The 13,148-nt window shown below is 38.2% G+C and overlaps 1 protein-coding gene across 1 annotated transcript in view; it reads right to left on the bottom strand.

Moving 5' to 3' along the window:
* The window catches only part of NEGR1 (neuronal growth regulator 1), an 884,782-nt gene that overhangs the window by 234,043 nt on the left and 637,591 nt on the right, over positions 1 to 13,148 (bottom strand). The window contains exon 3 of the mRNA XM_044001185.1: positions 6,439 to 6,564. Coding sequence (XP_043857120.1) covers positions 6,439 to 6,564 — 126 coding nt within the window. The remainder of the gene's footprint in view (positions 1 to 6,438; positions 6,565 to 13,148) is intronic.

Below are 13,148 nucleotides of genomic sequence, written 5' to 3'. Positions count from 1 at the left end.
CAACTCAATATAATGGGGACATTTCTTAAGCACCTACTATGTGCAGAGCATTGTGAAATATACCAGCAATAAAAAAAATTTAAAGTCTCTCCACTTGAGTTTATACACTGGTGAAGGGTGGAGGAGCACTAAATTAGGTAAAGAAACCTCTAATATGAAGAGAGAGTGACCATTAACACCTGGGGTTGCTAAGGGCAGATGAGCAAAGACCTATTGGGAGGAGCTATCTGAACTGAGCCTCAAAAAGGTAAGCATTCTAAGTAGCATTTTAATTGAAAAGTGAGAGCACTCCAGACATGGTAGAAAGTCTATTAAAAGCAAAGAAGGAAGGTCAGCTACGTGGCACAGTGGATAGAGCACTAGTCCTGGATTCAGGAGGACCTGAGTTCAAACCCAGCCTCAGACACTTGACTCTTACTAGGTGTGTGAACCTGGACAAGTCACTTAACCCCAATTGCCTCACTAAAAACAAACAAACAAACAAACAAAAAAGTAGTAGGAAGATGTAATGCAAAGTTTGAGGAAGAACCCATTTATCATCTGGACTGAAACGCAGTGGGCTGTCAGCCATGCAGAGGGGACCTTTTCCTCTACAACTCAACCAAGTAGGAAGTCTCAGAGAGACATTCAGGGAGGAGGGATTCAAGGAAAGAGTCAGAAATATTAAATGATTCAATACTGAGATAACATACTTTGATTCACATATATAGAAAGATGCTTCAAATCTCTCAGTTATAAGAGCAGCTTCACCAGAAGGAAAAAAAAAATCCAAGGCCATATCAATGTATTAATAGTACTGGAGAAGATGGTGGAGGAGAGGCTGTGACTCCCACAAGCTCCAGATAAACCTGTCCACTCACTCCCAAATAATGCTGTACAAACAAATAAAAATAAAAAACAAAAATAAAAACAAAAACTCAGAGCAGCCTAATGCACATAAGAACAGAGTGAGACTATTTTTAAGCAAAAGAGGGCAATTGCAATCACCTGCTCATCAGGCTGAATAGCTCAGCACACTGTCCAGACCCAGCCAGAAACAGACAGTGCTTCCAGCATGCCTCTGAGCCTTCAGCAACAGTGGCTTCTTCTGAGGCTCTGATCATGGTATAGTGAGGGGGTATAGTAGAGGAAATCTTTGCTGGATTTGGGGTGAAATGCCCTGGTTCTGAACCAGTAGGCTAAATTGAGTGGTGGTGACCCAGTAGAGGAGGGGTATAGGCATGCCAAGCTTCTGACCATAGAAAATCAGAGTTCAACCAGACTTCTGTTTCTGGCTCAAAGAGAAAGTGGGTGTGGTTACACACAAGCAAGGCAGGCTGACAAGAAGCCTAATCGCTCACTGGGCCATGCTGTAGCTCAGAACAGTGTGTCCTGGAAGCAGCACTACAAGAAGGACTTAAGAGCCAAGAAATAGGTGGCCTAGTTGAACAGGCAGAGAAAGCAGCAGACCATCTAAAACTTCTTTGGGGGAAAAGTAGGCCATGGAAGCACTCAAAAGGGACTTTGAAGAGAAAGAAGGAGAGATAGAAGGAAGATTTAGAGAGATGGAGGAAAGAATGGAAAGAGAAATGAGGGCAATGCAGGAAAGTCATAAAGTCAACAGTTTAAAAAGCCAAATGGGAAAGGAAATATTAAAGTTCTCTCAAGAAAATAATTGCCTAAGAATTAGGATTGAACAAAAGGAAGCTAGTGACTTTATGAGAAACAAAAACACTGTAAAGCAAATCCAACTGAATAAAAAATAGAGGGCCATATGAAATATCTCCTTGGTTAAAACACCTAACCTGGAAAACAGATCCAGGAAAGACAATTTGAAAATCATTGGACTATCTGAAAACCATGACCAAAATAAGAGTTTAGAGAGCATCTTCCAAGATATTGTCAGGGAAAATTGCCCTGATATTCTAGAAACAGGAGGTAAAATAGAAATTTAAAGAATCCTCCAGTTACCTCCTGAAAGAGATCCTAAAAGGAAAACCGCCAGGAATATTATAACTAAATTCCAGAGCTCCTAGGTGAAGGAGAAAATATTGCAGGCAGCTAGAAAAAAGGAATTCAAACACTGTGGAGCTACAGTATTAAGGCAGCTTAAAAGAATATACTTAGAAGACACAGGTGTGAATTGAATATAAAGGGATGACATCTGTAAAGCATTTATTTTTTTGTTTATCTTTTTTTTTTTTTTTGAGCAGGCAGGGTGAGGTAGATTATGTCTGGGGACAGATGTAGGCTCAGGGCCTTCTGGGTCCAGGGTTGGTGCTTTGTCCACTGTGTCACCTAGCTGACCCATGATGATATCTTCAAAATAAAGTTAAGGGGCAAGAGGAATGCACTGGAAGAAAAGGAAAGCGATAGGCAGATTGGGGAAAAGTAGTTCACATAAAAGATATAGGAAAAAGCTTATGGAATAGAGGGGAAGATAGTGAAGAGTTGGGGAGTGAGTGAGCCTTACTCTCATCATAACTGGCTAAAAGAGGGAATAATTTACATACTTAAGAGGGATAGTATTATATCTTGCCCTGTGGGAAAGTGGGGGGTGAAGGGGATAGGGGGTGGGGAGGCAATGGAAAGAAGAATAGATTGAGGGAGGGGGCAATAAGAAGCAAAACACTTTCAAGAAGGGATAGGGTGAAGGAAGACAGATAATAAAGTAAATACTGGGGGAGGGATTAAGATGGAGGGTAATACAGTTAACAATAGTAACTGTGAAAGAAATGATGAAGAGGATGCTATCAGAAGGATGTATGAAAAATGCAAACCATCAACAAAGATAGAACTGATGGTATCTGAATACAGATTGAAGTATAATTTTATTTGTTAGAGTTTGGAAAGACCTGGAAGGACTTACATGAACTGATGCTGACTGAGTGGAGCAGAACCAGGAGAACATTGTACACAGTAACAGCAACATTATGTGATGTACAATGGTGACAGACTTAGCTCTTTTTTAGCAATGCAATTGTCCAAAACAATTTCAAAGAATTTCATAATAGAAAATGTTCCCAACATCTAGAAAAAAAAGAACTGTGGTTTAGGAATGCAGATTGAACCATACTGTTTCTACTTTTGGGCTGTTCTTTCTTTCATTCTTTTTGTGAGGTATTGCCCTTTTGTTTTGATTCTTCTGTCACAATATGACTAATGCAGAAATATGTTTAATGTGATTGCACATATATAACATATATGAGATTGCTTTTTGTCCTGGGGGGGAGGGAGGGAAGGAAGGGTGGGAAAAAAATTTGGAACTGAAAATCCCATGGAAACAAATGCTGAAAACTTTCCTTATATGTAACTGGAAAACAATAAAATACTGAAGAACAACAACAAAAAATAGTACTGGATATTTCATAATCTATAGAAATCTAAGATGGCCTTAGATAATTAATGCCCATTGAAAATAAGTGAAAACAAGTGACATTTAACACTTTTTAAGAAATTTGGTTTTAAAATTCAATTCTTACTCGGAAATGCATCCCTTCCCCTTTTTTTATATTTATGGTTAATTGTTCATTAGTGTTGATTAACAGCAAATCTTAATCTTAGAATTTATTTTTTAAATTTTTTGCAGGGCAATGAGGGTAAAGTGACTTGCCCAGGGTCACACAACTAGTAAGTGTCAAGTGTCTGAGCCTGGATTTGAACTCAGTCCCTCTTGAATCTAGAGTTGGTGCTTTATCCACTGTGCCACCTAGCTGTGCCCCCCTTGTATTTTTTTATAGAAAGAAGTTTGACAATTACCACTGTCAATAACTAATTTTATTCTTTTTTCCTTAAGGAACGAGAGAGATTTTGTTGCTTCAAGTAGATAATTATCTTTTCAGATATTCAAATTTCTTAATATAAACAGTCCAAAACAGGACAATATGTCATCTAGTCATAGGTACCAAATTACTGACAAAATCCTCAAAAATAGCCAGTTTCAAAGAGTGGTAGCTAGCCAATAAGCACTGTGACAGTGAATTTTAGATGATAAAGAACAGGATTTGATGATGTCAAATGGAATCACAGGGTGACAAAAGAGACCCTCAGTACCAGCCATTGAGAAAGGCAACCTCAGCAATGCTCAAAATAGGCAGTGGCTCAGTTCTAGTTAAGAGGGAGTACAGAGATGGAGAACTCCTAAGGACCTGCCTTCTCTATCTACATACTTGCTTAAAGAGCCATTAGAGTTCTTCATTGAACCCAGCTGTGATGGCCCATTTACACAGTGACATGCATGGTCTGACGAATCTCTAAAGTGTGGGGCTTGGACTAGACTGAAAGCCCCTTTTCAGCTCAAATTCTATGATCCAAGTCAGCGACTAATATTGCTGAATACTTGCCAATCTTGTGTAAAGCATATCAACTCCTCCAAAGCTTGTGTGTATTCATTTTCTGATTTGAAGAGAGAGAGGGTTGGTCCTGATGAACTCTAAAGGAATTCCTAGCTTAAAGCCATGATCCTATGATTTGAATGCTATGCCTCTTTTAATATAAAAGGGTCATTACTCTGCTGTCACATTGTGGCCTGGAGGGGACCCCTGGATCCTACACAATCAAAGCATGAATTCAGATATATCCTAGAAAGCCAGAAAGGCTTTAAGGAGGGGCCTGACAGGGCAATCAGTTTCTTCATTAGGATCATAGAGGTTGAGGGTCCTCTGTGGTTGAATACAACTGTTAGTCCAATCTGCTCCCTTTAAATGTGAAAAGACTGAGTGTTAGTGACTTGTTAACTGTCACAAAGAGGGAAAGTGTCAGTGTCAAGATTTGAACCTATATTCTCTGAGTCTTGAGTCACTACTTTTTTCACTATGCCACAGATTTTAAATTCTATTCACTAAAAACCAATGCTGCGCTCTCTCTCTCGCTCTCACTCTCTCTCTCCCTCTCTTGCTCTCTCTCTCTTTTTGTATTGCTCTCTGGAGACTCACCACTGGGTAGGATAGATGGTGATGCAGTTTTCACCTATAGCATTTCTTTAAAGCCATCTATGTCCTGGGTGGTAGAGATGTTGAGACCTAGGTGGGTAGAGTGTTACCAAGATCAACAAAATACTTGAGGTGTGGAAGCAGAGGATCAAGGAATTGGAGCCATAGAGGTGAAATGGCTTGTCCAACATTGACCAACTAGTTAGTAGCAGGACTGATACTACAGCAAATACATTTATGTGGCTTACTCGGATAAACCAATAATCTACATAAATCCATGGTTAATATGGTTTTTGATTAGTCTTCCTGAGATAGAAAGAAATTTCTATTAGCCATTGAGAGGAGGGTACTCCAAGACTATCATCAAGGTTGTAAATGTATGTTCCATAAGCATATAATGGAGTCATATTGATTTTTCTTACATTAATACAAATATTAAGCATGTAATATGGGCAAGTCTCATTAGTCCTGATGCCTAAACGAGGAAGCTCCAAGACACTTAAGGATAAGTGATATTAAAGAAGGCATTAGAAGAATAAAATGGAAATTCCAAATTTCAACACCTACATAAAACATTCCATTCTGGCTTCTATTTTAAAAATTCTTTCCATCAACCACATTTGAAATGATTTCCTCTAAAATATATAAAACAATTCAATCAAACCCTAGTTACCTGAAATGAGATGAACATCCTAAAATGTACTATCATCATGAAAGTTTCCTTCACGTTCTTTGATTGTACATTAAGGTGAGCTTTTAAAAATACATTTCACTTAACTTGATTTTTTTAAAAAAAATTATTGAGGTACAAAAATGTTAAGTATTCTTTTATCCATTAAAAAAAGCACTCAATTTTATTTATTGGTCATCGACCTAGAAGTAGGACATCCTATGTAGTCCCATATGAGAAAACAGTGTGCTACCTCATTTTGATTCTAAATCACTTGATATCCTATCAGCCTTTCTCAAAGGAGAGAGATTAGTTAACCTATCATGAAGTTTCCTCTAGTTCTAAATCATTTATTAAAATTGGAGGCAAACCTACTTAATTTGCAGAACCCCAGTCCCTTCTCACCCTGTCTCTGATGTTTCTTTCTTTCATTCATTGGAACAAGCCCCCTATAATATACCAACACAAATTTCTGTCCAAAAAAATCAGAAGGTTGGACTAGATGACTGCTAAGGCTTCTTGAGGCTCCAGGTTTCTGATTCTCTGATTGATGATCTTAGCAGGTCATATTAAACTTTAGAGGTGGGAATCTCAGATCATGTTAGTATAAGGATTCAATGGAAAATATACTTTCTTACACAAGATATCTGTATTTAAGACTTCATCTACTTTAAAAAAGGGACAACAACAAAACAAGATTTCCTTGATTAAACAACACCACTAACAGAACTTTTCTGACTCAAGAAAACATTACCAATTCTACAAGAAAACATTTGATGACATTCCTGACAGGGTGAATAGATGAAGTGACAGGAGGATAATGAACAGGAAAAACAGAACTAGGATATTTCCGTTTACCTGATGGGGAGATATGTCTCCAAGAAATGGAAGGCTCTGGTTTCCCAGTTGCCAGGCAAGTAAGGGTGACATTGGTTCCTTCATTGACAGTCATGTCAGTTGAGATGTCATATATCTTCGGAGGAACTGAAATGGCAAAACATGCAATGGTAAGGAAAAGGAAAGCAAATGAAACCAAAAAGGTCATATTACATCAGGGTACAAGAGACTAATTCCCTGAAGCCACTTAATCAGACTAAAGGAGATGAATTCCTATGCCCTGTAGTCACCAGCTGGCAGGCAGATTCCTCAAACTCCCCCATCCATTCTGCAAGAGAATAACCCCAAGTACAATTCTAAATGGAATAATTCATGGCTAGGAAAACATGGGCATTACTCAAACTAATGATTTTGATTGGAAAACAAAAATGGAAATTGTGTCTGCACTGTGGGCACTATTATGGTGAACCTCTTGTAAAGAGGGAAGGTGAACCATGATGCCAAATCAGAAAAAAAGAACAAGACAAAACTTCTCTCCTGATCTGCATTAAGATGGTCATGCATGGTTGATCTGAGTGTGATCTGAGTGTGCTAGAGCAATCGATTCTCCTGGTTCTACTAACTTCCTTCTTGATAGGCATCAGGTTTCTGTGGGGTTGGTTGTGATAACAATAGAAAAAGGGAACATTAGATTCATTTCCTACCAGCCTGGCTCAGTAGCTATGAACAAAAGCTATGAAACAAGTCAGCCTTGTAAGACAGAAGGTGTGAGTTTGAGTCCCACTTTTGCTATATGTCTATGGGACCTTGGATGAACTACTAGCCATTTTTGGCTACTGATTCAAGCATTGGTAAAATGGAGGAGGTAGAATATATAATCCCAAGAATTCCTTCTAGTTCTTAGGAACTACTTCCTGTCATCATAGCAGTGGGAAAAATCACACACACACATATATATATACACTTATAGTTAGTATACAGACATATACATATAAGTATATATACATATATGCACATATATCTATATACCCATCTCTATCTATCTATCTATATGTCCATGTCTATATCTATCTATCTCTATCTCTATATATCTCTATATCTACTTGCTTTATAGAAGACTAGAAACATCTATGTGGTACAATGGAAAGAGTCCTGCAAGGGGAATCTGGAAGACCTATGTTCAAATATTGCTTCAGACAATACTTAATCATGTCATTGTGGGAAAGTCAAATAATTTCAGCCCCAGTTACCTGATCTATAAAATTTGGCATATAATAATCCCTGGCACATGGTAAGCATTTAATCAATGCTTACTGACTGATTTATCAACTAATTCACAGGCTTGTGAAGATCAAATGAGATACATAAAGTGCTTTGGAAACCATAAAGCCATGTCTAAATGATAACTAGAATTATACTTATAATAATATATAATACTTATAATAATTATACTTATAATTAAGTATAACACTTATACTATATATATATATATATATATATATATATATATAAAACTATTAGGACTATTAATAAATTGTGATGTGAGCTCCATAAGCCCCTTTTGGATAATGGCCAAGACAGGCTTATCATTTTTGTTGTTGTTGGTTTTTTTGTTTGTTCATTTGTTTATTTAATCATTTATCATTTGTCTGTTTGTTAGCTTATTTATTTTTTTTTTAAGAAGGCTGGTTATCTTTATAGAATCCTAAAGCTGGAAGTACATCAGCTACTCATGGCCATCTCAATGCTAATCAGGAGAGATGTTTTAAGCTGTTCTTTTTTTTTTTTCCTGACCTAAAATCCCTGGATATCACAGTTCCCCTCCCTACTCTACAAGAACCTCACCAGATTTATGTTCAACAGTGTAGACACCCAATCAACCTGAACCCTATTACAGCTCAGAACCTACAAACAAAAGGATCAGGAACAGGCAGCAGGGGCCTATGCCACCAAACATGGCTCAGACCCTATTGAATAGAATGTTGATTCTTATGAAATTTTTGTTTATCTGTTATTTATTTCATGATATACATTCTAAATTATTAATAATGATGACAAACATTTTTGTAACTTTAAAAATATTTGACAAAGATTCTTCACAACAACCCTCTAAGTAAGGCGTGGGCATGAATTATCCTTATGTTGCAGATGAAGACACAAAGACCTTGATGCCCACGATCATACCGCTAGTGATTGTTGGAACCACGATTCAACTCAGGTCTCCTGATTCCCAATCCAGTATTCTTAGGATTGTATCACACTAACCCTTGCAAACCAGAATCAAGATTCTAGTTGATGCCTAATAATACAGATAATTATTAAGAGATGATATCCAGGAGATGAAGAATGGTCTGTCTCAGTACTGTGGTTTCTTGAGAAAAAAAATTTACCATCATAATTGTGGTAAAGCCCTGTAGTGATGAGATGCCATGAAAAATGTCAATACCTATAGCCTGAATTTTGACTCTTATACTTCTTATAATAAAAAATACCATTTCTAGAATATCCAGGATGGTTGATGCTAACTACAAAATAATTGATTTTATGTAACGAATGCTTTAACTGTAGTAAATGTTTCCTATTTAGTGTAGGCCATTGTGCCTGTTTTCCAATTACACACGTTAATTGACATTTACAATTGATTATCTTCAGTCTTTCAATGAGCTCCCCTTCTAAGACAGTGGATCACAATGACCTATCTCAAACCAAAGACGGCTTCAGTCTTCACTGGAAGAAGTGCTCGGAGAAAGGCATTTGATTTACTCTGGAATAAAATCTCATAGTAAGAGAGAAAGGCCAGAAAATAGGCATCATGTCAGTATGACTTGGGGAGGTAAATAAGGGATATCCATTTGCAACTCTAAAAATAAAGAGTTCTCAGATATTGGGAAGATTGGGGACAGCAAACTTCAATATATATTAATGACCAGCATAAAAAAATGATCAAAGTAATATGGCATGGTTCCTCTTACGTAGAGTAGTAAAGGGAAACACTGGCTCCTCTTCCCACTTCCCAGAGCGCTATAAGCATTGGTCAGTGTTTGGTGTGCCATTAATCATCGGGCCTAGTTCTCCTCATCAGTGGGAAAAGAGGGAGGCACATCTGGCCATAAGAATCTATCTTTGAAGCTGTCTCTCAGCTAAACTTTCTACTCCCCTCCTCGAGCAAATGCTGGGTGAGCACCTGCTGAGGATTCTGTAGAAACAATTCCTGTTTAGGTATGCATTGTGCTGAGGATGCTTCTAATGGTGAAAATCAACTATTCTGGAAACTGTCAAAGCATTCTCAAATTCCCTTTGAATGCACTCCTTTACTTTGAAGATGTTGGAGACAAAGGATCACATATTACTAAGCCTTACTATTGGGCTATGCACTCACTGGCTTAAAGAATTAAGCAGGGGGCAGCTAGGTAGCGCAGTGGATAAAGTGCCAGCCCTGGAGTCAGGAGGACCTGAGTTCAAATCCGGCCTCAGACAATTAACACTTACTAGCTGTGTGACCCTGGGCAAGTCACTTAACCTTCATTGCCCTAAAAAAAAAAAGAATCAAGCAGGGTTCCCTTAGCATTCAGCTCAGACTCCAAAATTAATGTTCAATTGAAATACAAAGGGCCAAGAAATGGTTCAGAGCTCCAGATGTTTCACAATGTCACATTCAGTCAATTTCTTCCTAGAGTCTTATCAATTCAAAAATTCAAGGTAAATCAAAAGACATTTACTAAACACCTGCTGTGTATAAGGCCATGTGTTAGGTTATGGTGATACAAAGCTGAAAAATGAAAAAGCCTTGTCCTCAAGAAGTTTACATTCTACTAGGGCATACATCATGCACATTTTACAGAAGAAGAAACTGAGGGTGATAGAGGTTATGTGACTGGTATGTACTTGGGCTGGATTTGAACTCATGTCTCTCCTGACTAAGTTTAGCACTCTTCCTATAACATTCCTCTGCTTCTGTAGACCCATACATAGATCAGGGTTTGGAGAAAGAGATGCTCCATCTGCCATGGCTGTTGTTTCTACTTGTGCACCACCTGGGAGACAACAGATATCCATGTGTCACAGGAATTCAGCCAAACCGTATGCATACAGCTCATGGAGTAGGGGAAAATGTGGGTCTAGTGTATTTTCAAGTCTGCTATATTTAAAACTTCCTTTTTAAATTCATTCCCATTAGAGCTTTCTTAAACTCTACAAACCAGCTTCTGAGGCATGAGATTTGACAGGGGAAGAGTAGCTGGGACTAGTGCTTTTTTCTTTGAATGGCATATGTTTAGGGATATAAGGGTCTAATAAAGAAAGAGACAATCTGAAAACCCACAAATAGGTGTAAAAAGGAAAGACAACTGTTTGCTTTGATGCTAAATTTGCTCCCAGTCAATAGGCCTTTCAGCTTTTTCATGTCCAGGTTCTGAACTAGTAGAAATCATAGCTCCCCAGACTGGTAAAGTACTTATGCCTATTCATTAACATTCATCCTAAATAATACTCTCCTCAGAACATAATGATTGCCAAAAACTTCAAGAAGCCCAAAAGAGGTAACATTTTTGAATGTGGTGTCAGTACTATCTGAAAATGTCAATAAATTAATAATTACTGATACTAGGGGCAGCTAGGTGGTGCAGTGGATAGAGCACTGGCTCTGGAGTCAGGAGGACCTGAGTTCAAATGTGAGCTCAGATACTTGACACTTACTAGCTGTGTGACCCTGGGCAAGTCACTTAACCCCAATTGCCTCGCAAAAAAAGAAAAAAAAATTACTGATACTTCCTGAAATGTTGAAAGAACTATGACTAGTATCATTCAGTGTACACAACTACATTTCAATTCAATAAGTCAATCCATCGATTGATATTTAACAATCACTTACCATGTACCATGTCCTGAGGTTAAAAAAAGCAAAAGACAATCCCTGTGCTAAAGGAGCTTGCAATCTAATGGGGGAGACTGCCAGCAAGAAAAATAAAGTAAAACAAGCTACAGACAAGATACATAGGAAATAAAACAAGGTCTCCCTATATAAGATGGGATTTTAACTGGTACTTTTATAAAAGCTATTAAATATTCCACAAACCCTTAATAATAAAGGTAAGAGCACACGAATGAAACTTGGGACAGTTTTTGCTAAACAGGAACTTACACTTTAGTGGGGGGCCAACAGCTAAAAAGACAAAGAAAGTAGTGAATTAACCACTGTTGACGTCATGACATGCAACTAGATGGAGATTGCACAGGTTTGGTCCACCAGTCCATGTATTTTGGATGCATACAAAGTTTGCATAACTAGCTAGGTTCAGTACTGAAGCACAGGAGGACAGGCTTTATTACCTTTTGGAAACTGGGCCTTATTTTTCACATCCCTGGGGTTCTCCCTGAAACAAAGGCTTATCTTTTTCCTAATGACATTCTTCCAAGGATGCTATATGACTATAATACATGAAATAGCACAGATTTTGAAATTAAAGGTTGAGGTCACCCAAGTAGCTTTGGAGAGGCACATGCTTGGAATGAGTAGAATGCAACAAATTACCAATCAGTAATTGCACAAAAGGGGGAAAATGTCTTTAGATCTATGTAGGATAAGAGAAAATAAGGTTGATCAACAATGTGTTTAGAGAGGAATAATTGCTGGACAGCCCACATGTTCTATTTGTTTCCACTCATAAGCAAGTGATCAGAAAGAAGACTCCAAGGATGTGTGGGCAGACTCCATGGGAATAATTTATGGGAGGATGTCGATAAATTTATGCTGGATGAGAAGGTATAGATGGGTTGCTATCCATACAAATGAAGGGGCTACCCACATAACAGATCCATTGAAGTACTTAAGAATGAAAGTGAAAAATGAGACATATAATAAGGTCCTTTCCCTTTATTTTTCCTAGATTTGATGAATAGTCCAACATGTAGATACTGTACCTCTCATTTCCACCTTAGGACCATGGCACCTGTCATGAATATGCCATTGCATCATGCTCCAGACACCTGCCTCAGTCAACAGATAGCTCTGGATATTATTCGCATTCTCCGACTAATCTCTAAATGTTTCTATTGGTTTCTTCCCTTCTGTTTACAATCGTGCCCATGACTCCCCCATCTTCAAAAACCCCATACTGGATCCATCCTTCTCCTCTACCTATTTTCCCATAGTTCTCTTCCCTTGTCTTGATAAATTCCTTGAGAAGGATGTCTTCAATTGGTGGCTCCACCTTCTTTCCTCTCATTCCCTTCTTTACTCTTCAGTCTCAGCTTCTGTTGCTATCAAAGTTAGCAGTGTTTTCTTACTTGCCAAATCTAATGGCCTTTTCTCAGTCCTCAGCCTTCTTGACCCGTATGTAGCATGATCACTATTGAATGCCTTCTCACTGGTGCTTTTTCCTCTCTGTGTTTTTATGATGTTGTTCTACCCTAATATTCCTTATCTTCCTGATTGCTCTTTGCATGTCTTCTCTGCTGTATCTTAGGACACATCACACTCCCTAATGAGGGGAGTCTTCTAAGGCTCTGGTCTGGGCCCTCTTCTCTTCTTCCTCTATACTATTTTGCTTGGAAACTCATTAGTTTCCATTTATTCAATTATCATTTTTGTAGATAAGTTTCAGGTCTACTTGTCCAGACCTGCCCTGGTACAAGCTTTTGTTATCTCACACCTGTGCCATTGCAATTGTTCCTGTTGTCTCTCTACCTCAGGTCTCTTCCAAATTCAATATAACCTCCATTGGGTTGTCACA

Source organism: Dromiciops gliroides, chromosome 4, assembly GCF_019393635.1.
Source record: "Dromiciops gliroides isolate mDroGli1 chromosome 4, mDroGli1.pri, whole genome shotgun sequence".
In the NCBI taxonomy this organism is placed as follows: domain Eukaryota; kingdom Metazoa; phylum Chordata; class Mammalia; order Microbiotheria; family Microbiotheriidae; genus Dromiciops; species Dromiciops gliroides.
The sequence above is the reverse complement of the archived record's forward strand: the minus strand, read 5'-3'. Positions and strand labels throughout refer to the sequence as shown.